The 24,832-nt window shown below is 51.1% G+C and overlaps 2 protein-coding genes across 6 annotated transcripts in view; one reads left to right on the top strand and one right to left on the bottom strand.

Annotated features, from left to right (window-relative positions):
* The window catches only part of BCORL1 (BCL6 corepressor like 1), a 59,908-nt gene extending 49,822 nt beyond the window's left edge, over window positions 1-10,086 (bottom strand). For 2 of the 5 annotated variants that reach the window (XM_061178842.1, XM_061178845.1), the window contains exon 1: window positions 8,354-8,440. The gene's annotated coding sequence lies outside the window, so the exon portion shown is untranslated. Of the gene's footprint in view, window positions 1-8,226; window positions 8,245-8,353; window positions 8,441-9,353; window positions 9,434-9,999 lie in introns of those variants that run through there. The other 3 variants (XM_061178844.1, XM_061178841.1, XM_061178843.1) reach the window with 3 other exon arrangements.
* LOC133081897 (basic proline-rich protein-like) lies at window positions 6,169-24,623 on the top strand. Its single transcript, XM_061178215.1, has 7 exons — window positions 6,169-6,184; window positions 6,506-6,929; window positions 7,061-7,134; window positions 7,849-7,946; window positions 10,034-11,056; window positions 11,116-11,439; window positions 24,561-24,623. The coding sequence occupies exons 1-7, from the start codon at window positions 6,169-6,171 to the stop codon at window positions 24,621-24,623; spliced, it is 2,022 nt and encodes a 673-aa protein (XP_061034198.1).
* Window positions 24,624-24,832: the final 209 nt, after the last annotated feature.

Raw genomic sequence — 24,832 nt, 5'->3', positions numbered from 1 at the left:
ACTTCTAGATGTCACAGATATCTAGAAAACCTAAACATCATGAAATTAATCAGTCCTTTTCCAAATGCAAAGCCACCTCAAAATGTCACCCTAAGTAACTAGGGTCATCCTTCGAGCACTTCTCATTTCTACTAGATCAAAAAAATGAGTTGGCTTTCCTCAATTTGGTCTTCAGCAGGACCATGTGAATATTTGGTGTGTCTTTCACACTCCAAAGTTGAATCATTGTAATCTGAGACTTCAATCCCTTTTGTGATGCTTCTGTGTCCTCCCTGCCATAAACTGTGACAGTGGCTCTCAGGTCCTCCATTTCAGTATACAGCATTCATGATATGGAATTTTTCACCTAAAGAGGATTCCTCCTCACCAAACTTTGGCCTTTTTTAAAAAAACTCTCCTGGACCTCTTACACAAATATTTGGAGAGGCCATATCAGCCTATTTTTTTTTTTCTATTCTCTCACCCCAGAATATGGGCTTAACTCATTTTATATATTTACTCATTCAAAGGTACACACACACACACACACACACACACACACACACACAATTAGCTCACAGAATTTCAAACTCTCAATATTGGCTCAACCTGCTACCAGTCTATAGGTTTCTCAAGGCTAGAAAAAATATTTTCTACTTCTTTTAATAGTTCCTCCCAATAGTGTCTAGCATGACACAAAGCACACAATATGCGCTCGATAATTACTTGCTAAACTACAGGGAAAAACTAAAATTCCCTCTACCCCATACAGAAACCAAGAACAACCCCATGTAAAAAGCATTGGGTCAGGCTTCCCTGGTGGCGCAGTGGTTAAGAATCCACCTGCCAATGCAGGGGACATGGATTCAAGCCCTGGTCTGGGAAGATCCCACATGCCACGGAGCGACTAAGCCCGTGCGCCACAACTACTGAGCCTGCACTCTAGAGCCCGCGAGCCACAACTACTGAGCACCCGCACCTAGGGCCCGTGCTCCACAACAAGAGAAGCCACCACAATGAGAAGCCTACGCACCGCAACGAAGAGCAGCCCCCGCTTGCCGCAACTAGAGAAAGCCCATGTGCAGCAACGAAGACCCAACGCAACCAAAAATAATTAATTAATTAATTAGTTAATTAAAAAAAAAAGCATTGGGTCTTTGAATTCCTTTTACTTCCCGTGCTCTCTCATAAACTTTCTCTTCTTTCTTCTCCTTACTTCCATGATAAAGAAACCACAGAAATAAAATAAAATTGGGCTGGGGCAAAACAATAAAGTCAACTTCCAATTATCTGTAGCTTAGCCACAGCTAATTTTTAAACCCAGCCGACTTATGGACTGCCTTCTGCCACTTATAGTAGATGTGTGCTCAGGGAACAACTCATTTTAATATTTGCCTAAGCATAATATAAATAGGAAGGTAGATCTGCTGGGGAGGGGGACAGGTAGAGAATAATAATGCATTTCTGAAGTCAAACAGAAATTATTAATCTGTTTACTGATCTAGTTTTAAATTGGCCTGGTATCACACTCTCCCTATATTGGCATAGCTGATTGTTGGCATCAAACTTCACTTTGGCTGCAGAGAGGGACTATATTTTACAGCCCATCGTTTTTCTCTGCCCAAAAGTTTGGTTTGGGGATACCTGAGCTATTTGAGACGTTAATCTCTCCCATCCAATCACTGATGAACATCCTTGTCATAGAGCCATACCAGACCTGGGCTCTATCTACCAGCTCTTGTAGAACTTCCAGATGTCAGGGACAGCTGGAAAGCCCAACCAGTCATAATTAAACACAGCAGCCCTTTTCAGAAAGCAATGGCTTTTTAAAATGTCACCCTGGTAAACTACGTTTGGGTCATTTCTAAAGCACGGACCAAAATGTGCCCTGAAGTTTCGACTGGATATACACCCTTCAGTTCCTGCTCTGAAATACTAAGCAGGGTTACAGCAGAGCTGTTAAAGAAGCTGCCACTTCCACCTCAAAGGTGGATGCAATAATGCAGTGATGAGCCAAGCTCTTTCTTCCTACCACGTCGTAAATGCTAAATGTGTACTAATACAACAGGAATATGGAGAAAGAGCACAGAGAATCAAGATATAAGGGGAGCACTCAGGAGCTATTGATAGTTTTCTTTCTGCCACCATGTTTACCATAGTGTAATATAAAAAGGTAATGTCATAGGACACAATTGAATAAGAAAAACTAGATTATACTATAATAATAGATGCCATTTATTGGGCACCTGCTATGGACCTGGCACTACAGATGCATCATCTTGTGTAATCCTCACAGCCCTGTGAGACTGGGATTATCATCTCCATTTTATAGATGAGAAAACTGAGGCTCAAGAAAGTTCCACACGACTAGGAAGTAGAAGAATGAGGACTGTAACTGAGGGCTGTATGTCTCCAAAGGCCTCCAGGTAATTCTGATGCAGGCTAAAGTCTGAGAACCACTGGACCACACTAACCCGTGCGTGGTACCACCAAGTCACGCTGAGTAAAGCCTCGTCATAGTAAGACACCTAATCACCTCTCAGGTCCAGGTATAGAGTGCATCCACTCACTCCGGGGCTCAGAGCCACATATAGTGCACTTCTCTATAGAACTTGGAAAAATGAAAACCTGCTTGCTCTCCTTGTCCCCGGACACCAGCATTATAACAAAACTCGACTGTACCCTTAAATGGCACTAACACTAAGATTTCTAGGCATACCTTAGCAATGAGGTAACCAAATTTTGTTTCTTAGCAGACTGTCAAAGAAGCCTAAAACACAAAACTTTGCCTGCCCCTCAGTACTCTCGATTCTTCATGGATACTTAGCTTAAGGTCTTCTTAAAATCCAAATGAAGATGTATCCTGTGTCACATACTCTCATGAATAAGCTAAAAATTACCCCATTTTACAAATAATAAATCATCTCTCTTCAAATTCATCACAATCCATTGGGCAGGGAGAATATGACCTTGACATGCAGCCTGCAGCCACTTTTTAAACAATGATTCACTTTTTAATGTTTTATGGGGAAAGGGTGGCTTCTGCTTTAAAAAAAAAAAAAAAAAAAAAAAAGAGGGAACCAGAACAGCATATTGGAATGATGGGGATAGAAACAGAGTTAAATTTTACTCTTGACTAGAATTCAACTTTAGTTCACCAAAGAAAGTTTTCATCATAAAAGAGTGCTTTTAAGTTATGAACAGTAGGAAAGCGTATGATTTAGAAGGAGAACAGTTTCTACGTTATTTTAAGGATGACCATTCAAAAACTGGCGTTAATAAAGCCTAGTTTGTATGTGAGATTATATAAAATACTGTATAGCATCCTAGTGGCAGAAAGGTAGATTACTTCTTATTACCTCCCTCTTTGGCCAGTCAGACGCTAAACCTTCTGGCAAGCAGAGACTCACACCCAACTGGAACTCCAGCATTAAGAAATTTCCTTTCTTTTGGAAAACTCAAAGGTCTAGGGCCTTCCTTCCCCCCTCATGTAATCATCAGTGGCTTCTCCTTTTCCCTGTCTATTTTATCCCAACAATTTCCACTTTCCCCAGCGCTCTCTCCGTTCCACTCTAGTGTTCACTTTCCCACCCAACTCAACCATGAACTCCTCCTCTCTCAATCCCAGATGCTGGTTGACACTGGAAAACAGCTCTCTACCCTCTGAGGCCATTCTAGTCCATCTCAAACTTAGCTCAGCCTAGAAGCAATGAACCACTCCAGCTGTCCAACCCCTGATTAGCGCCTCTCCTCCATGCCCCCACCCCACCCTCCAATTCTGGCCCAAGGCTCTCAGGCCACTGTTCTTTATCCTGTTTCATTCTGGAATTTCCATCATCCATCTCCATATATCTAGGATTCCTCCCACTTGCAGACTGGAAAAACTGGTGTATTCCCACTTTCTCCTTCTTTCAAGGCCATTCTATTTATGACAGTTAATTCCTTCCCCCATTCAATATCCTTACTTTAGTCTAGATTTTCTAATTCATGCTTAGACTTATAAGCCCTGGATCCCAGCTAACCTCTGCTTCCTGGGCCCTCCCAGGGCAGCGGCTATCAAAGGCAAGTTTTTACCTTCCCCACACCAGCTCCCAATGACATCTGAATAAACACCTTCCTCCTTTGGCTTGTTATCCCACCCTCTTTCTCTATTCTGCATTTTTCAGCCTGTATAGTATCTTTAAACTCCCTATTTCCTTATGTGTAAATATATTTCTATTTCTTCCTACATATCAGTTCTCTGTAGCCCTATTTTTACCCAAGATCATCCTTCTCGGGCTTCCCTGGTGGCACAGTGGTTAAGAATCCGTCTGCCAATGCAGGGGACACAGGTTCGTGCCCTGGTCCGGGAAGATCCCACATGCCGCGGAGTAACTAAGCCCGTGAGCCACAACTACTGAGCCCGCGTGCTGCAACTACTGAAGCCTGCGCACCTAGATCCTTTGCTCCGCAATAAGAGAAGCCACCACAATGAGCACCCACTGCAACAAAGAGTAGCCCCCACTCGCCGCAACTAGAGAAAGCCCGCGCGCAGCAATGAAGATCCAACGCAGCCAAAAATAAAAATAAATAAATAAAATTAAAAAAAAAAAAAGATCATCCTTCTCTCTTGCCCAAACCTTACTGATTCTAGCATGGAAGTGTAAAGAGCCTTAAAGATTCTTCAAACTTTACTTCGGAAAACATTTTCCTGGAGATTTCAAGGTTCCACTTTTTCCTACTTAGCCCTAACCAGTGTGATCACCTTTCTTCCCTCTTCACTGTCCAACCAACCCACTTCTGACTTCTCTTTCTGCCTTCCTTCTTTCTAGTATTCAAGTCCTTTTCTCCCATAATTCTGTTCCCCTAAAAGAATACCCTCTCTAAAACCCATAATCCAGACTCATCATGTTGAGATCCTCTGCCCCCTGTACTAACCTTTTTTTTCCTATGTAGTGAACTGTAGCATGAATAAAGCAAAGAAACCTCTGGAGGAACCCCCTTTGCTTCCCAAGAAAGTTTACATCACTGAGAAAGAAAGGGATCCTCCTTCCCTCCCTATCCTCTCCTGGTAAATCAAAACAATCAGCTCTACAAGTGCCCTTGGTACAGCCACCATTTCTTGTGGAAATCCCCTCCACTCTGCCCAATCCAGACTCCAACTGCAGAGCTTCCCAGGGACTTAGCTTTCCTCTGCCCTGTCCCAACAATTTGCCATCTCTTCCTTGTGGCCTCAAGAACTAGTCCTCCTTAACCGAGACATCAGAGTCCTCTCCCCTTCCTTCATCAGCAACTTCTCAGGGCCATAACAGAAAGAAACCTACCTACCTTTGCTGCAAAGCTAGCAACAGGGTCAACCCTCTTAACATCAATTTGAGTAAGTCTCTGTGCCCCATGGCCTGTGCCTCTTGTCCCCTATATCCACCCCAAGGGCAGCTGCCTCAGTTGCCATATCAAAAGATGAGACTGCCTAGCAATATCCACATAGCTTAGTCAGATGGCCATGTCCCTCCTCAACTCCATCAGCCTTCAGATTCTCTTAACTTGCATCACCAAGCCTCCTGCTCCTCCTAGCTCCCCCAGTCTTTCCTACTAACTTTGCTTCTCCATCAAAATTTTACAGGTTCCTCCCCCTGCATTTTGCTTCTATTTGGAGCCTCTGGATGATTCTTGGGATTAGGTTACCCCATTTAATCCCCCGGTGGAATCCTCCAAATTTCTTTCCTACATACTGTCCTCTTCAGTACTACATGGTGACATCACCATCCAATTTAAGTACCCCTAAACTCTGCTCCATTGTGCTGCCTACCATCTCTCCCCAAATAAAGCTTCCTCTCTCCCAACATTCAAGGACAAGACAGGTAAACAGAAAATTAGATGACCTTTAAAGTCCCTTCCAACCTTGTAATTTTATTATCAACCTAATCTACTCCCAACCCCGAATACATACCCCATTCATTTCCCCCGAAAAACGTTTCAGCAGTGTGACTTTGAGAAATAGCCTTCTAAGTTGAAAGAACCACGGGCTAACCAGGGTAATGCAAACCTACAGTTGCACCCCCAGAAGTCTCACCAAACATTTCTGCAATTGTACTCCACCTCTGTGCCACGGGGACTGCCTCCAAACTGCCTTGAGAGTATTCCGCTGCCGCAGAAGTTACAGGGCCCCCTTCCCACACTCGCATAAAGAGCCCCTAAACCCTGGGCTAGATGCGTCCTCACCAAGGTACGCCTGTCCTTACTGTCTACTCTAGGAGACACCAAGAATAAATAAGTATCACCGCATCGACAGCTTCGTACAGCCAACACTGAAAATTTTCAAAACAATAAAACAAAACCAGAGTGCTTCCACTGCGGGGGGGGCGGGGCGGGCGGAATAGAAGGGCACCCCCACCGGCCTCCCAGGTTTGCAGTGTGGTTCCCTCCCGCCTTTCCCCTCGACCACGTCTTTCCCTACAACAATCTCCCGCACCTCCATAACTCGAAATCCCCAGCTGAGGTGCGGCCGGCTCCTCCCAGCCTTGCCCCGGACGTCCCTCTGGCCCAGCCTTCCTCTCGGCGGGACCCCAGCAAGAAGGGCCCCCTCCATCGTCCAGCTCACCTCCCGGTCCCTTCCCGGGCCTCTGGGCACCCCCGCAGGGCTCTGTCCCGAAGCAGAACCTCGAGAAGCCAAGCCCACGAGGCCCGTCGTGGGACCCACCCCCCGCTTCCTTCTCCCAGCACCTCGTCCTCCATGCACCCGGCCCCCGGGGCTCTTCGTCGTCGTCGTCCCGGCTCGTACCGCCCCCCGTCGGGGGCTCCACCCCCCGCCTGCACCCGCCCCCAGGACGGTCCCCTCCCCACCGCGCGCCGCCTGCGCCCTCTGCCCCGGCACGGGACTCCCTTTGGCCTCCGTTCCCCGCCCAGAAGCGGCGGCGGCGGCGACGGCAACGGCTGCGGCGGCCCCAGCAGGAGCAGCAGCGGCGGCGGCGGCAGCGGCGGCGGCGGCAGCAGCGCCGCCCCGGCCCCGCCCCGCCGCCCGCCGGAGCCCCACGCCCCGCCCGCCCGCCCCGCCGCGGGACTGCTCCCCCCAAAGCCCACCACTAAGCCCCCCCCACCCCAGTCCCCAGCCGCGATCCGTTCGAATCCAGCTCCGCCAGGCCTGCTGTCCGTTCCTCACGCCCCTTAGGACCCGGGGTGGGGGAGCCCTGGGGTTCGCGGCCATCCCTCTCCCTCCTTCTCCAAGGGCTGGGGGATTGCCCCCGATCCCGAAACCCGGCCCAGTAACCGGAGCCTCCCTCCTTGCAGCCCTCAGCTTCGCTCTCAGACCCCTTGCTTCCAGGCCTGGCGCGAAGCGGGTGGAGAGCTTGCACGCCGGATCTCCCCCCTGGCTTGCCGGGGCTAGTATGAATTGCCCCCGATCTCATCCTCCTTCAATTTAAGCCCCCTCCCCGCCGCGCCCGGCCCGGCGGCCCCCGCCCCTAGAGCGAGGGCAGCGGAGCCAGGGCGCTCCGAAGTCATCCCCCGCCTTTTTTCCAGGGACTCGGATAATTGCCCCTGCCCCCATCACAGCACTCCCACTCCCGAACCCAGGCCCCGCCGCCACCTAGGGGTACCCCTTACCCTACGGTTCCTGCACCCCGACACCAGGGAGAAAGCAGCCCTTAAGAGCACCCGTCGCACCTCCCCTCTGAGGTTGGAGGGTATTTTCTCCTGGTCTCTTCAGGACTTCATCACGGACAGCCCCCCCCCCCAAAAAAACAAGCCCTTTCTCGCCCTGCCCTGCTGGCCAGCCTCCCTTCGGATCGTCGGATCCTTGTATCAGGAGGTTGGGGCCAGGTAGTTAACAAGACCGTAGCCTTCACCTCCCTTTCCGAGGAGTGGGGTAATTCCAATGGTTCCCCCCCCCAGGATCAACCCGACCCCCGTTTCCATGGAGACCCCCGCCCAGCCGGGATGAAGACTCTCGGATCGTGGCGAACAAGTCTCACCTGGCTAAGGGAGAAGGGGTGAGGAGGGGGTAGGGTAGGGCAAGAATGGGGTACGAAGGTGGGAAGTGGAGGGGAGCTGTCCCGAAGGGAGGGGCGAGGACAGAGCGAGCTCCAGGGAGCGCTACGTCCGGGGACACGAAGAGGACGGCGCCCCCGGGGGGCAAGCAGAGCGGCCGCGGGGCGAAGAAGGGACAGGGTTGGGGAAAGGCTTGAGGTAGAAAGGAGCGGGTGGAGGATACGAGAAAGCCGGGGAGTCAAAAGGGGTGGAGGGGTTGGAGGAGAGAAAAAAAAGACGCACCTGTTCCCGAGTCGGCTCCGCGGGGAGGCTCAGGCCGCCACCCGGACTCCCTCTTACCCCCTCTGAGCCACCACCCGCCTAATACTGCCCCGATCTGATGCCCCCTCCGCCCCTTATTGCCACCGACCTCCTTCTCCTCTCTCTCGGCGGCGGCGGCGGTCGGACTCTAGGAACTGAGAGGAAGAAGGGAGGGCTCAGCAAAGCGGAGGAGAGACAGAGCCACACACTGGCAGCAGCCGCGGCGAGCGAAAGAGTGAGGGGGAGAGCGGTGTGTGTGTGTGTGTGTCTGTGTGTGCGAGCGAAGCCTGGTGGAGTGGGTGCCGGTCGCAAGGCTCGACGGGAAGTGGAGTCCGGTCGGGTTCGCGGGCGGTGCCAGCCACCGCTCCGCGGGACTACAACTCCCAGAATGCCGCCTGCCCGGGGGGAGGAATGGGGAGGAGGAGGCGAAGGGAGGGAGAGAGCAAGAGAGGGAGGGACGAAAGCAGGGAGCAAGCGGCGGCGAAGGGGGCAGAGCCAAGCAGCCCCGGTGACACTGGGAGGGGAGGGGAGGAGGAGGGGATCGCTGCGAGGACCGAGCGGATTCCGGAGAGGGAGGCAGCGGTGGCTGCAGCAAGCCGGGCAAAAAGCTAGACTCCCAGGAGAGGCGGAGGCGCTCAATTCGAGAGGCTGCAGGAGCTCCACGCCCCCCCCCCGTACGCCCCACGAAGGGGGAGGTTGAGGAAGGGAAATGATCAGTGCACCACGGCCAGGGGTTTCTCTCTTTCTTCCAACGCTCTCCACCTTATGCCCCGACCTGACTTTCTCAGGCCACTGGTGCTGGATCCAGTGTGCAAATCCGGAGACCCCAGAGCTCCCCTGCCCGGCAGCACAGAGCAGACACATTCAGTCCCCTTCTCCCAGGGGCCTGAGGGAGGCTCCCCTTGCTGGCAGGGCGTGACTCCCCCCTTCTTCCCGCCCCCCCTCATCGCCACCCCCCATCTCCCTCCCCGGAACCCCTCCCTTGAAGCCGGGGCTCGCGTCTCCCTCCCAGCCAAGAAAGGGAGTCCCTCGGGGGCGACTACCCAGCCCCCTCCCTTATACTGGGCCCTTACCCACCAGTATCCCCTTCTTAGCGTTGCCCCCCTCACCGAAGTAATAGTGGGGGCGACCCGAGTTGGACTGGTGGCTACTTTCCCTCCGAGACTAGCCGTCCTTGGCCACGCCGACCCTGTGTAGAGATAGAGAAGCACATTAATTCTCCCGTTCCCCCCCCTCAAGTTCGGATCCCCGTGGAAATGGCTCACAAGGAAAGAGGGGTTGGTAGTGGAAGTGAGCTGGGGGTGAATCCCAATCCTCAAACCTCATCCCAGGCGTGGAAATCCAGGGATTCGTCCCCTTCCTTAAAAGCCATCAAATCGCTTGCGGGGGGGCGTTAGTTGGGGGTAGATTATCTAAACCCCAATGTCCATGCTACTCGAAGCGACGCTACATGTAGGAATAAGATAGGAACTAGGCTGCCGCCGCGAGAGGAAAAGTATTACACCCCCCCCCCCGCCGTCGTCCACCCCCAAACACACAACCCTAGGAGAGTCAGATGGCCGAGTAAGGGGCGGGGGGAGGCGGTGGGAGTGCTGGAGAGTGAAAGGGTTGCGGCGGGGAGGGTCCGCGGCCCCCTGAGAGCAGAATCCAGATGCTAAAGAGGTGGGGGGGGGTGCGGCATAATTGCAGACAGTGTCTCTCCTAGCTTTTCCCGGAATCGCCACCGAACACCGTCTAACACTCGTAGTTGCTTACCAGTCAATCCCCTAGCCCCATTTGAGCGCTTGAGGCTGCCGGAGCCCGGGAAGCCCGGGCACAAACTCCGCGGAAGCTGGCCTTCGCCGCCGCCGCGCTGCCGCGGGCCTCCCTCCCTCCGCTGGCGGCCCCGCCGATCTACCTTCGCCCCCGGCCGAGGCCAGACCCCGCTCGCAACTCCACGCCCCTACTCCACCCCCGGCTCCCCCTCCCCTCGCCCTCTCCCCGCTGGTCCGGCCCAGCCCCTAGCGCCGCCCCGCCCTACTGCTCGGTCCCGAGCCCAGCAAGTGCCCCGAACTCGCCCCCCGCCCCCACGCCCAGGCCAGTCCGGCCGGGCCTGGTTTCCCCCTCCCGCCGCGCCCCGCCCCCGAATCCACGTCCTACTTCGCCACCCAACTCGGCCCGATCCGGGTTCGGCCCGCGCCCAGGCCACCGGAGTCCCCGGTTCGGTCCGGTGTACGGCCACCCACCCCGCCCTTGCCTGGGTGCCGGCCTGGCCCGCTGCCTGCGCCCGCCGAGCCGACTCAGGCGCGCGGTCCTGGTCCCGGTCCCGGTGCCGGCCTCGGTCCCGGCGGCGTTGCCGCGTCTCGCCACGAGGGCTGGGTCCACGCAAGATCCGAACCCGCGCGGGGTGGGGGCCGAGGAGAGCAAGTTTCTTTATCTTCTCTCCGCCCCCGCCGCAGGGCCGCGCCGTCCCCCCCCTTCCCCGCTCCCACGGAGCCCCCTTCACCTGGGCAGAGCCCCTCGGCCGCTGTCGCAACTTTGCTCTTCTCCACGCTGCCGGGGAAGCGGGCGAAGCGGGAGGAGGAGGGAGGTGGAGGGGGTGCTGGGATCAGGCCGCTGGGCTCCGGGAGGACACGTGGGGGAGGAGGGGAAGGAGGAGGAGGAAGGGGGGGCGGGCCTGCAGTTCTCGGGGCTCCCCCTGCCAGCCCCGGGGAAGCCGGAACCTCGCCGGGCAGCCGCAGACCCCGCACTGGCCACGGGGGAAGAACGGAGCCACCTTCCCCGGCCAGCCCCTGGCTCCAGGAAGGAGGGGGGGCGAGCAACGCCGCTCGGGGTCGGAGAGCAAGCGTTTTCGCTCGAGCTTTATGTGTGGCTCTCTCTTTCTCCGTTTAGCCTCTGTGTATGGGGGGGGTTAGGGTCTTGCCTGCGGGGGGGACGGACGCCCCGCCGGACGCCCCGCCCCTCCCCCGGCCCCCCACTTCCCTAACCCGGGCGACCTCGGTGCGTGGCTCCGGCACGGGCACCGAGGCCGCCCGCGGGTGCAGCCCCAGCCCCGGCGCCGAAGTGGGACAGGTGCTGGGGAAGGGAAAATGCCGGGGCTCGCTGCCTCGCCTCGCGTCTCCGGGGCGTCCCACCCTGCGTGGCAACGGCCGGGGCTGCAGCCCCCCTGGGCAGAACTCAAAGGGCAGCCCCCGGCCTGGGCGTGGAGGCATCTGGGTGGGGGGGCGGGTAGGAGTGAGAGGCCCGAGGGAGGAAGGAGGAGGGGGACGAAAGGTCCGTAAAGGGGGGAGCCTGCACGACTCGGGCCGAAAACCTGGCTCTCTTTCCCCGGGCTCCTCAGTCACCAAACTGAACCCCTTGACCCTTACCCTTTACCCTAACGACTCCTCTCCTGGCCAAAGGAATAAATCCTCGTATGTGTTTACATCCCAGGCTATCCCCGGCACTGAAGGGCTGAGAAGCCTGCGGTCCACATTGGAACTCTGATGACTTTACATTAACTCTGAGGAGAGCAGCTTGCGATGGAGCTGAAGCTGCCGGGCGGACTTACTTTCAGTCTTAGGGTGTTTCTTAGCAGCTCCAACCCTGAGTCGGTGGTGGGGACTTCAAAGGCATCGCCTCAACCTAGAGGGTATTAGGGGAGGTGCCCTGCAGTTCCTGGAGGGTTCAGGGCTTTGTAAACGGAATGTGAAATGAATAGCAGGAATTTGAAAAAAAAATCTTTAATGTGCAGATATATTGATATTATTTATTATATATTTATCTATACTAAGGAAGCCAGAGGGTGATGTGGACTGGAAGGAAGCCCTGCAGGATTAATGTCTTCCTCCTCCCCCTCCTCCCCGCCCCCCTCCTTTGTCCTAGGCCCAGAGTTTCCATCTCTAAGCTGTGGGGTGTCTTCTCTCCTTCTCTCCTTTGGAAGGACTTTAGAGATGGCAGTTGAGACTTGCCTGGTATGTCTCCCTCACCTGGTTTGAAGGATGTGTGTGAGTATTGCGGAGGAGGGCAAGCCACTAAGGCTGCAGTGGCTTTGCTGCTGGATGAGGCCTGGTGTTCTATGACCCCTCTTGCTTGTCCTCACCAACGTCAAAATCTATTGCCAGCAGTGTGGACATACCGCTTGCCATTTTACTTTGCTTTGGGAACCTCTTCACTAGCTGTTTTACTTGACCACTCCTGCCCTGCCATGCACCCCACACACACCTTAAAAAGTGGCCTAAGTTGCACCAAGGGAAAGTGAAGATTGGGAAATGATTTGTTTAAGCTAATCAACATATGAACTCGAAATGCATTATTAAGGGGGGAAATTGCCTCTATCGGGCCTGATAATGCAGGCCCCACCACTTCTGCTTTGATTTAAATTGGCTGTCTTCACTGATTTTAATTAATCTGGTAATTACTAAATCTCCACGTCTCTTAAGGCCCTTAGGGCCTTAGGGCTACTTTGCTCCTTGGTTTGAGGCTGAAACAGATTCTGGACACCTCCGTTCCCACTCGTCTGTGTCTCACCATTTGGCTGCATCATTTATCTGGCGAAATATAGGTTGGGGCAAGATGGTTATTTCCTGGCTGAAGCCCTAGCATTTCTGAGCCTTTTCCTGTTGGGGGGCCACACTTCCTGCCCTACAGGAGATGATGGGAAACCAAGGAGCAGGGTGGGGAGAGCTGTGGGAAACCTTGTAAAGAATGTAGAGTTTAATGATTCTTTTATTTGAGGCTAGAACCACAACATCATCATAATAATACCTTACCTTTGTACAACATCAGAGTGTTTACAAAGCCCTTTCACTTGTGTTATTTCATTTGTTTCTCACTACAACTCTTGATGTTGTAATTGAGGAAACTGAGTCTATGAGCAGCTATGAGTGGCTTGCTCAAGGTCATATGGCTAGTGAGTGCCTGAGCCAGGATTCAACCCCAGTAGTCCTGTTTCCACATCCGGAGCTCTTTTTAATATGGAATAGCGCCTCCATTTCATGTCAAAATATTCCTTTTCAGGCAGGATTGTTTTTCTAATTGTTTCTCCCATCGATAACAGCTGGACTCAGAGAGGCAGCTTGGTGTAATGGAAAGAGGATTGTTTGGAGAGTTCTAAGAATCAGATCCCAGTCCTGTCTTGTCGATAGCTAGCAGTGTGACCTCAAGCAAGCCCTAACATTTAAGTAGTGCCAGCCTGATGCCCGGTACTGTATTTTGGGTCTTCCCCCTGCTCTAAAATATGGAAATCAATGCACCTGTCATACCTCCCTTACAGGGACACCCCTGAGCATCAGATGAGGTAATGGATGGGAAAGAATTTTGTACACTGTAAACCACTGGGCTCATGCAAGAGTTATTATTATCAGCATTGGCACCACCAGCCTCCCTAGGTGTAGCTCAGAGACCTAGGGGTGACACTGGCCTGGGCCCTACCTTCCTGAAGCTTACCAGACAAAACAGGGCATTTGGGGGTGGGGGGGGGTCCCAGGGTAATTTAAGCTCCAAACCAACCTTTGGCTAAATTCATAGGATAATTGCTTCAATTCTCTGCTTTATTCTGCAATCACAGGCCTTGTCTCTCTGGTAAAACAGCCCAGCCCTATGACAACAATAACAACAATAAAATCCCAGTGGTTTAGATCTTTAGAGTGTCAGAATGAAGCACATTTGCAGCTTCTGGTCATCCCTTCATCCCCTGCACCCCAGTCAGTTGAAGGTGAAGTCACGTTTGGAACCCAGGGTCTCAAGACTGCTGAAGGGCTCATTCTAAGTCACCCCAGTTGAAAGCAGACCAGGGGAGATTGGGGTACAGAAAGAACCTTGCAAATGTGGGAAAAGAGTGGGGCTGGTACTAGGTCAGTAAGACTGACCACGAGTTACAAACACTATGTGCTCTCAAGTGTTTCACTTTATGCTCTAGGAGGGGCCACAGGGGAAAATTCATTGCCCCCTATTCACGTAAATCTCAAATGCACAAACCCTATTGCAGCAGGTTGCTGCTGGAGAAGCATTTCAGTGGCTCACTGCAGCTAAGGAAGGCCTGGTCTCTGCCCTCTCAGAGCCCCGGGTCTAGATGGGGAGACAGTATGTCTGGTTAAACTTAACTCTGTAAACAACCAACAACCTTTCTGGATTTTATAGCCAAAGGGGGGGAAATGAGGAAGGGGACTAAAATCACCCCAGAGGTCTCTCCGGGTCAAGCCTCCCCCTTTCCCTAAGACTCCTAGGCACTTAACAAGGTTCTTAATCAAACAGACAGTGTTAGAGGTGGAAGGAACTCTAAGAAATCATCTGCCCTCCTGAAAAACTGGCTGTGGCTGCAAGCTGCCAACAAAATCAAGTCCATGAGCCTTCACCTAGCTTTCAGGGCCTTCCCCGATCCGATTCCAGCCTCCTTTCCTCCCATGTAGCTCACAGGGCCTCTGTTCTCACCAAACTGGCCCTCTTGCCATTCCTTGGACAAGAGGAGCGCTTCCTTGACTGCTCCCTCAGCTTTTTCTATGCCCTTCTCAGCATGTTGAAATGCCACTCAACCATTACTTAAGCCAGCTCTTTCCTGCCACCTTCCCTGATTCCCCACTCCCTGACCCCCACTACCTCCCCACTCCCTCCTTAGTGGTACCCCACAGTACTGAGCTTGTCCCTTTAGTTAGCACTTCTATGCTCTGCCTATTTAGCTCTCCAACCAGATTTTCCCTTTGTTGGATGAAGGAACCCAGTATTTCTCATCCGTGTGTCACAGCCTCCGTCCTCTCCTCCAAACATCCCCCACCCTGGCATGGAGTAGGCCCTCTATGAGTGTTTGTTAAGTGAATGAATGAATGGATCATCTAATCCAACCCTCTTATTTTATAGTGAGGAAACTGAGGCCCAGACCTGGCTTCCCTTCTAGCCAGTTATTAAAGACTCGGGTTTTTTTTTAAATTTATTATTATTATTATTTTAAATTTATTTTTGGCTGCGTTGGGCCTTCGTTGCTGTGTGCGCGCTTTCTCTAGTTGCGGCTTGCGGCGAGCAGGGGCTACTCTTCATTGCGGTGCGCGGGCTTCTCATTGCAGTGGCTTCTCTTGTTGCGGAGCATGGGCTCTAGGCACGCGGGCTTCAGTAGTTGTGGCACGCGGGCTCAGTAGTTGTGGCTCGTGGGCTCTAGAGCGCAGGCTCAGTAGTTGTGGTGCACGGGCTTAGTTGCTCCGTGGCATGTGGGATCTTCCTGGACCAGGGCCCGAACCTGTGTCCCCTGCATTGGCAGGCAGATTCTTAACTGCTGTGCCACCAGGGAATTCCCAAAGACTCAGTTTTAAATCTTGGTCCTTTTTAGTCTTTCTCTTCCCATTTAATGCACACAGTCTCTGAAGTTAGACAGACATGATTGAATCCTGGCTCTGCCACTTCCTAGCAATATTACCTTGGACGCTCGACTTCCTTCTGAGCCTCAGTTTCCTCATTTATAAAATGAGGCCTAATAAATACATCCTGAATATGTTCCAAGAATCAGATGAGTTCTTGTATGTTAAGCGCTTAGAAAAGGGCCTGGCCCCTAGTAGACACCCCATAGTAGTTTGGTTTTTTTGTTTTTTTTAATGTGAGGAGTTTTTAAAGAGTTCAGAACTTGGGAGCACCTGCTTAATTCAAGCCTGGGAATAAAAGCTACAACCTGAACATAAAGAAAAAGAGAGGTGTATTTTTGAAGAGGAGAATAGAATAAAATTTAGCAAGACCTTTGAGTCAGTCGAACTATTACCTCTTCCTCCAAAGAGGCTAAAGAAGATTGAGAATAGCACTCAGTCCAGTGGCCCACATTCAGCGGGAGCTCACCAAATTCCTGTTCCTGGAGCGGTGCATTCCTCTGGCTGTGGTGGTGATTCTGTGTAGGCTTCAGGATGCTGGCACAGGATTGACGTGCCCTGCAGAAGCCACACATACTATTCTCACCCCTATCTGTGTGCCTACACTTGAGCGCCCCTTCACCTGGCCAAATCCTTCAAGCCCCGCTGCCATGAAGCTTTCTCTGAATGCTTCTGCCTCTGAACTCTTGGCCCCATGGCAAGTACTACTTAGCACTTGGTTCTTTTCTGTGCTCTGTGCCTTAGTTCTACCTCCCCATCTGAGGGACTTGTCATAGTCATAGAAGGTGCATCGCCCACAGTTTCTGGGAGCATTCAAGGAGGCAGAGCTCCAGGAATACTTTGGGATTGTTTGACAGTAGGTGTTCAGTGGGGGCATGGGACCCTTCAAGTCGGGGCCACACTATTGTCTCCCAACCCCCCGACCCCCCCCCCGCCACGTACCACACTCCTCAAATCAACCACTCCCAGGACACCCCACCCAGCCTTTTCAGTAGCCATCTTCCCTCTTAGAATTTGCAAGTATCCGGAGGGCAAGGGCCATGTTTTGCTGTGTCCTCCACACAGCCCAGCATAGTACTTCCAACATTAACAGACTAGAGTAAGCACATGGTTTTGCTGCTGTAGATAACTTGGTAAAGATACCATGCTTATTTCGGGCCTGTGTGTTTATATGTGTTCTTGTGTGTCTGTTCTTGCTCATTAAACTTCAAGGGGCTCCAGAGGAAGAACTGTCCATTTTGGGAAGACAGTCGTCACAAGATGATTAAAAAAACAAGTTGAGACCTGGGATTTAGATTTTTTAAAAATCCAGGAAGCCAGCATTCTGCCTTCAGTACATACTCACTTTAAATGCTCACACCAAAACTTCTCAAATTTAATATACACAATAATCACTTGGGGGGAGTGGGGAGCTTGTCAGAATTCAGATTCCAAGGCACCCTCCCACCCAGGGTCTTATTGAATAGGTCTGGGGTGGTGCCTCATACTCTGAATTTCTAACAAGCGCTACCGGGAAGTTGGAACCAGAGGATTTTTAGATGACCCTCTGAAAGACATTGAGCACTTTTTCTATTTTCATCTTCACCAGGGACCCCCAAACTTTTCACTACCAAAGGTTTTATTATTTTTCCCCTCATAGACCCCATTTTAAACACACAGTTATATGTCACTTAGTGTGTGCTAAACACTGTTTTAGGATTTTACAGGGACCTCCCTGGTGGTCCAGTGGTTAAGAATCCGCCTTCCAATGCAGGGGATGCGGGTTTGATCCCTGGTCGGGGAATTAAGATCCCACATGCTGTGGGACAGCTAAGCCTGCGTGCCACAACTACTGAGCCTGCGTGCCACAACTACTGAGCCTGTGTGCCACAGCTAGAAAGAAGCCCACGTGCTGCAACGGAAGATCCTGCATGCCGCAACCAAGACCAAATGCAGCCAAATAAATAAAAATAAATAAATAAATATTTTTTGAAAGGATTTTACAAATAGTTACTCTTTAAATACTCCTAACAACTCCATAAGGTAAATACTATTATTTCCCCCTTTTACAGATGAAGAAATTGAAGCCCACAAAGGTTCGGTGACTTGCCCAAAGTTGCCCAGCTAGTAGGTTTTTTTAACTGAGGTCAAATTCACATAAAATAAAGTAATAATTTTATTTTATTTTACTTTTTGTCCGCACCACACAGCATGCGGGATCTTAGTTCCCCAACCAGGGATGGAACCCGCGCCCCCTGCAGTGGAAGCACGGAGTCTTAACCACTGGACCACCAGGGAAGTCCCTAAATTAACAATTTTAAAGTGCGCAATTTGGGGTGGGGGGAGAGATAAATTAAGAGTTTGGGATTAACACATACACACTACTATATGTAAAATAGGTAAACGGCAAGGACCTACTGTATAGCACAGGGAACTATATACTCAATATCTTGTAATAACCTATAATGGAAAAGAATCTGAAAAAGAATATATATATGTGTGTATAGCGGATACACTTGCTGTACACTTGAAACTGTCAAAACATTGTAAATTAACTATACTTCAGTAAAAAAGAATAAACAAATGTTCTATAAAACTATTATGTACAAACTATTATGTATAAAATAAGCTACAAGGATATATTGTACAATACAGAGAATATAGCCAATATTTTATTATAACTATAAATGTAGTATAACCTTTAAAAATTGTGAATCACTATATTGTACACCTGTAACTTATATAATATTCTACATCAACTATACTTCAATTAAAAATTTTTTAAAGTGTTTTGAGCTAACAAAATGTTCTATAAAAACATTCCATTTCAAAAATTAGAAATCTAGAAAATATTTATCAATGTTTTCATTAAAAATAAATTCAACACTGAAAAAAAAATAAAGTGTGCAATTCACTGGCATTTAGTACATTCACAACATTGTGCAACCACCACCTCTAACTAGTTCCAAAATGTTTTCATCACCCCAAAATGAAACTCCGTACCTGTTAAACAGTTGCTCCCCTTTCACTCTCCAGACTCTGGCAACCTCCTATCTGCTTTCTGTTTCTACAGATTTAACTATTCTGAATATTTCATTTAAGTGAAACCATATAATATGTGGCTTTTAGTTTCTGGTCAGTATCAAGTTTTCAAGGTTCCTCTGCATTGTAGCATGTATCTTCATTCCTTTTTATGGCCGAATAATATTCCGTTGTATGGCTGTGCGGTAATTTGTTTATCCATTCCCAGCTACTAAGTTTTGTTTTTGTTTTGTTTTTTTGGGGGGGGGGGTCTGCACTGAGTCTTCGTTGCTGCGCGCGAGCTTTCTCTAGTTGTGGCGAGCAGGGGCTACTCTTCTTTGCGGTGCGCGGGCTTCTCATTGCAGTGGCTTCCCTTGTTGCAGAGCATAGGCCCTAGGCGCATGGGCTTCAGTAGTTGCAGCACGCGGGCTCTAGAGCGCAGGCTCAGTAGTTGTGGCTCACGGGCTTAGTTGCTCCGCGGCATGTGGGATCTTCCCGGACCAGGGCTCTAACCCATGTCCCCTGCATTGGCAGGCGGATTCCCAACCACTCCACCACCAAGGAAGTCCCCCAGCTACTAAGTTTTGAAGTCGGGATCTGAATCCAGGCAGTCTGGTTCCAGAGTCTGTGTTCTTAACCCTCTGTATTCAAAATATTTATCTACTTAAACAGGCTATATTTTAAAGTAATAATTTTCCATTGAATAACGTATCAGATACATACAAAATTGGGCCAGAGCTTCAGATCAGCCCAAGATAGTCACACTGAGGTCATTTAATTCCAGCCAAAGCCAAAAACACTTGCCCTTGTAGTTAACCTCTGCAACTTCATGCTGGTACGTTTCACTAGACTTTATGAAATACCAGTGCAATTCATTGATTCTCTCCCAGGCTTTTATGGGTTCAGGGACCCCAGTTTGGGATCCACTGGTTGCAAATCCCTGCAAGACACCCAGTCAACAGAGAGGTTCTACTGAGTTGCTCATTAAAGTCTACTGACAATCTAGAAAGTGGTCTCATGCATGTGAGAAAGGTTTTCCACACCAAGAAGCTAAACAAGAAAGGAGGTGGAAGTTAACCTTTACTAAATTGGAAAATTCCAAAATCCAGGAAGGCATTCTGTTTGAATGTTCTAGTTAACTAATTAGAGTTTCCCCACCAAGGATGCACATGGCCATGTACTGGGGACCAATAAGACAGCCCTTTAACCGCCCCCACCAAAAGGTGACAGCCTAAGCTGGACTTACCAGAGAGGCTTTCCAGACCCAGAGCATCTGCTCTGACAAAACCTAAGGTGAGAATGCTATTCCAACACAATGCTAATCGCATGATTTTTCTCCTGATTCTTCAAGGGTGTGGACAAAAAAAAAAAAAAAAAAAAAAAGAGTCAGGCTTGCATCTCCTCTGGAGGTTTGTGATACTTGCGCCCCATGTCTGAGAGCCCCATTTGATGTTCTGAGCACTGCCTTCTCCAAAGGGGCCCCTTGTTGCCCAATCAGAGACCGAACAACCAGGGCTGGATTCAAAATCATTAGCCCTGGCTTCACTCAGCAGAATAAAATGAACATCAAGGAGAGCCTTGAAGGGGAAAAGACGCTACAAAACATGTCGCTTGAGAGGCGAGAGGTGAATAGTGAGCAATGAAAGCTTCTTCATTTTTGTAGCCCCAGGGTCTAGCAGAAGGCCTGGAACTGATGGGAAAGCACTCAAAACAGGTTTGTTGATTGAATGACTGACTGAAAGAGAGCCTTCTTCTTGGTCTGGAGGTCGTTATGGAGGCATTGTAGAGCTGCTCTGTGGGGACAGAGAATGGAGGGAAGTTGGCATGGGTCTGGAGTGCCCTGCCAGGACCTACACAGACCATGTTTTTCTCTGCCTGAAAATTTCTCCCAGGCAAAGTTCTCAGAGCCTGCAAGTCTCAAAAGTAGATTCCTCGGAGCTCACTGTGTGCTTTATTCTACTGAACTCAAGTCACAGAGACTTAACAGTGGCATAGTGTTGTGGGAGAATCTGATGAGAGCACCTATATAGAAGCATATTGAAAAAGATAGAAGGCCAGGGAATTCGAATTCTTGTTAACTTACCAGTATGGCTCTGCATGGTCTAAATGACTCTTTGTGTTACTTGGCCAAGTAGGTTTCTATCTGTGGGTCTTATCACTGAACATGCACTTGTGCAGACACCCCCCCGACACACACACACACACACACACACACACACATTTTATAATGTGGTAAATTCCTGTTTGCCAAAATCCAAATAACTACAACCTTCAAAGAGTCGGAATGCTCTTTTTGAGATACAATGCAATAATCCCTTACATTTGTACGGGGCTTTGCTGGTCACAAAGTGCTTCCCCATCCATGACCCCATTTGTTTTTTGATTGATGTTCAGAATGGTCCCGAGGCTTTGCAAGAGCCTGGAGGGTCTTGTGAAGCTTCAAAGAGCAATGACGTGTGGTGCAAGTGGCCTTGGCTGTGTGCAGGGCCTCCGAACACCAGGCACCTAGTTGTGGCAGAGACATCAGGGGTACAGTGACTGTCACAGACTTGCAGGGACATATCAGCTCTCGGGGGACTGGGCTGGTGGACGTGACTCCTACAGCTGAAAGGAGCTGAGACTCATCTGCACACAGTCAGCACTAGGGCAGCAGAGGAGACAGAAGGGTGGGCACACCCATCGCTCTTTCCTTCCAGCAGCCTTTCCATCAGTCATTCAATGGGCAGACATTGAGCACTTGAGCTCAGAAGCGAGCTTGTTCTGGGTGTTGAGGGTGCAGAGACGAACAAGACTTGTCTCCTAGTTCTCTCTGGCCATGTAATCTGTGAGGTCTTCTCCCCTTCAAATGGCTCCTTGTTCATTATAACCCTATCTTTCCAGGGACAAATGTTGAGGGAAGGGGTTCCACCCAGTGGCTCCCTCCCATTTCCCTCCCTCTGTGTCTCTGGATCTCTTTCTCTCTCACACACTCACACACACACACACACACACACACACACACACACACCGCTTCACTCAGGGCCTCAAAAGCCTCAAGGCTAACCTGGCTATGTCATGCTCCTCTATTAAGGAGAGTATTGAATAAACCAGATCCATGGGAGCAAAATGAAAATTCATAATGCATAGCAATAATAATAGTAATCCCTCACATCTGTATAGAACTTACTAGTTTACAAAACACCTCCATCCTTATTTCTTTATTTGATCCTGTGTCTTGTCATCATCTTTCATATTCAGAGACAATCTTCTGATTGTGATCTCCATCTATGAGTGAAGCAAGACTAAGGCAAGGCTAAGAGTCCCTCCTGCTCCACCACTCCGCTCCCCAGGTAATGAACCTGCCCCCCCCGTTTGTTTTTGCACCTTTTTCTTTTTTTTCTTCCCTCTTTCTCTTGCTGTGCTGTCTGTGGAGCCTGGAGTTGCCTATGACTCAGCTTCCCAGTCTCTTGGGAGCCTGGAAGCCCATGGGAAAAGGCTGCTGATCAGTAGCCCCTCAAACTGGGCCACAAAGCCTTTGGCTCCTGCCAGGATGGGTGGGGTGGGCAGGGGAGACCCTCCTCTTTGGGTAGCCCCCAAATGAGCCCTAAACCACCTCAGCGGATTAAGCAGGCCTGGCCTGGGAGAAGAGGAGCACTTTCAATTGAACAAGGAAAGGAGGGTGTGATGAAGCTTTTAGTAGGATGTGAAATGGGGCTTTGAAGCTGGGGAGGCAACCGCTGAGTGCGGGCTTTGCAGGATGCAGACATACTGAAGGAGCCTGGGTCTTGCAGGAGAAGATGTTAGCGAAGGGCAAAGAGGAGCCCCCATTGCATCCACTGGGTTTTTAGGCTTTTTTGTTTTTAACCCTAACTAGTTCACTCATCCCCATTCCCTCCCGTACTCCCATATCCCCTTCATTTCTCCAGTCTCTTCACTGAGCCCTCTTCTCCCGCCATTCCTCTAATGCAGCCCCAATTTGCTGAGCTAAAAATGCTCTCAGTGAAAGTCCACCCCAGATTGTTCTGAAGCCATCCCAGCCAAACATTCTCAAACTCCCCCATCCCTCTCTCTACGTGGTATTTAGCACATGGCTCGGGCCATACCAGCCACACCCTCCACCTGGCCCAGAGCTGGCCCCAGATGGGAATGCCCAAGGAACTAAGGAGGAATAGGGGGTATAAAGCCACTGTGCTCTGGTGATTTGCAGCAGTAGAGGATCAAAGCTTGTCCTCCCCTGGTAGGAGGGGTCAGGGCCGTCAGTCCTGGCAGTCGCAAGCAGGGGGCCCAAACAGCGGGGAAAAGCTGCTTTTAGCTAGTGGCCAGGTTTAAAAGGGACGATTGTGCCTAGTGGCTGCCATGCTGGGATGGGGACGGAGACCCACGATCTCCTCCCTTCATCCCTGGATGTGACCAGCAGCCAACTGAGGCTTCCAGCGTTGCCCAGCCTTGGAAACTCCTTTCCTTCAGGAAAGGAGCTTCGTTCCAGCGCAGGAGCCCCCGGCCGAGCCCTCTTCCAGCTCCTACCCTGACGTTTGGGGCCGGCCGAGTTAGCACTGTCGCTCCAGCAGTGGCAGCCAGTGCGGGGCGGGAGTGTGTAATTGCAACCACTTCCTGCCCCAGCTTGCCCTAGGGCTGGCCCCGCCCCTGAGGACAGTCGGGGCGGGGCCCAGGTACAGTGAGGGAGTCCGATTGGTGAGGGGCGGGGCTGCCGAGGAGGGCGGCCCTCAAGGGAAATCAGCTGAGACTCATAAAAAGGCGGTGTGGGGCGAGGGGGGTGGACGCCCTCGGTTTGAGCCAGCCGCAAGAAAGGGCTGGGGCCTGGGGCATTCTATTGGCACAATCTGTCCCTGCAAAGAAGGATCCAGACAACAGTCCCCCTCGAACTAGTAGACGACTAGTTCCAATATTAGCTTTATTCATGAGCTCTGAACACTCCGAAGCCCCAGTAGAGAGGGGGAGGGGAGACCCTAGAGATGCTCTCCTCTCTGGCCTTGGCACTGCTCTCCCTGAGCAAGTTAGAACTGAGAAGAGACAAGGGGGGGGTGCTGCTGAAAAGACTCTGGTGGTACACAACACCCTTGGTCTGCAAGTGCCTCTCCCTTCCTGGAGCTTCCAGGATTCTCTGGCTGGTGGCATCATCGGTCTGTGGTCTACCCAGGCCTCGGAATGCCCATTGTGTGCAGAGCCCGTGCTACATCAGGTACCCTGGAGGTACAAAAGAAGCAGAAAGGCGCCTCAAAAAAATAAATAAATAAATAAAAAATAAATTAATTAATTAAAAAAAAAAGAAAGGCGCCTCCCTCACTTTGGGGAGCTGGACATCAACTGGGCATTAGGGTGGCAGAGTGGGCAAAACATGCCCTTGATAGTCAAAAATGGAGGTTGTGGCCCTGCCCCATCCTCACGTATTAGCTGTGTGACTTTGGGCAGCTTGCTTATCTTCTCAGCTTCAGTCTCCTGGTGTGTCGGATGAAGCTACTAATACTTGCCTTACAGGGTTGTGGCAAAGGTAAAATAAAACACGCTTTGAAATCTATAAAGTACCCTTCAAAGGCAGGGAAGGGATGCTCACGATAAGTGGGGTAGAGGTGGGAGAGAGGACCCTGATGGCGGGAAATGAGTGGGCACCAATGATTAGGGTGCAAGCTATCCACGGGAGTGTTAAAGGAGCATGTTGTAAGAGGGCTAGCGGGGCAGGCGGGGGTCGGGGGGCTTAAGTCCGCCTGGACTCCCACTTGGAGGTGGGTCTGAGAGAGGAGATTCCCCTAGGAAAACGTGGGCAGGCAAGGTGGAGAAAAAGCCGTAATTTCTCTCCTTTTGAGAAGGGCTTGCAATGGTCCTGGTTGCCTTAATCATGCCCATGTGAAGAGAGGCCAGCGGTGGGTGAGGAGTTTTGTCTGGGGGGAGGGGGTTGCCTGTCAGCCCTCGAAGGCAGCAGCTGGAAGCCCGCCGCTTGCTCACATACCACGCCTGCAGCGTGCACACGGCTCGCTGGAATGAGCCCGGAATGTCTCCTCTCCTCGCCCTCTGCAGACCGAGGAGAGCCGAGGGGAGCTGGGCGAGCCAAGCACGTTAATGGCAGCTGCAAACCTGTAGGCTTCTAGGTCCCCTTCGAACTCTGGCAAGGGCTGCCTAGGCCCGGCTGACCCCTGCCCTCCCTTCCTTGCTCAGCAGCCACACGGGGGCGGGGGCGTCCTTGTTTGCTAGGTGGGTGTTGGGGGGAGGGTGTACCCAGGTGTAGTGGTGGCACATGTTTCAGGGATGCACCCACGTCTGTGCATGTCAGCAGCCGTGTCTGCATACAA

Source organism: Eubalaena glacialis, chromosome X (assembly GCF_028564815.1).
Source record: "Eubalaena glacialis isolate mEubGla1 chromosome X, mEubGla1.1.hap2.+ XY, whole genome shotgun sequence".
Lineage (NCBI taxonomy): Eukaryota > Metazoa > Chordata > Mammalia > Artiodactyla > Balaenidae > Eubalaena > Eubalaena glacialis.
This window is presented reverse-complemented; position numbering and strand designations above follow the sequence as displayed.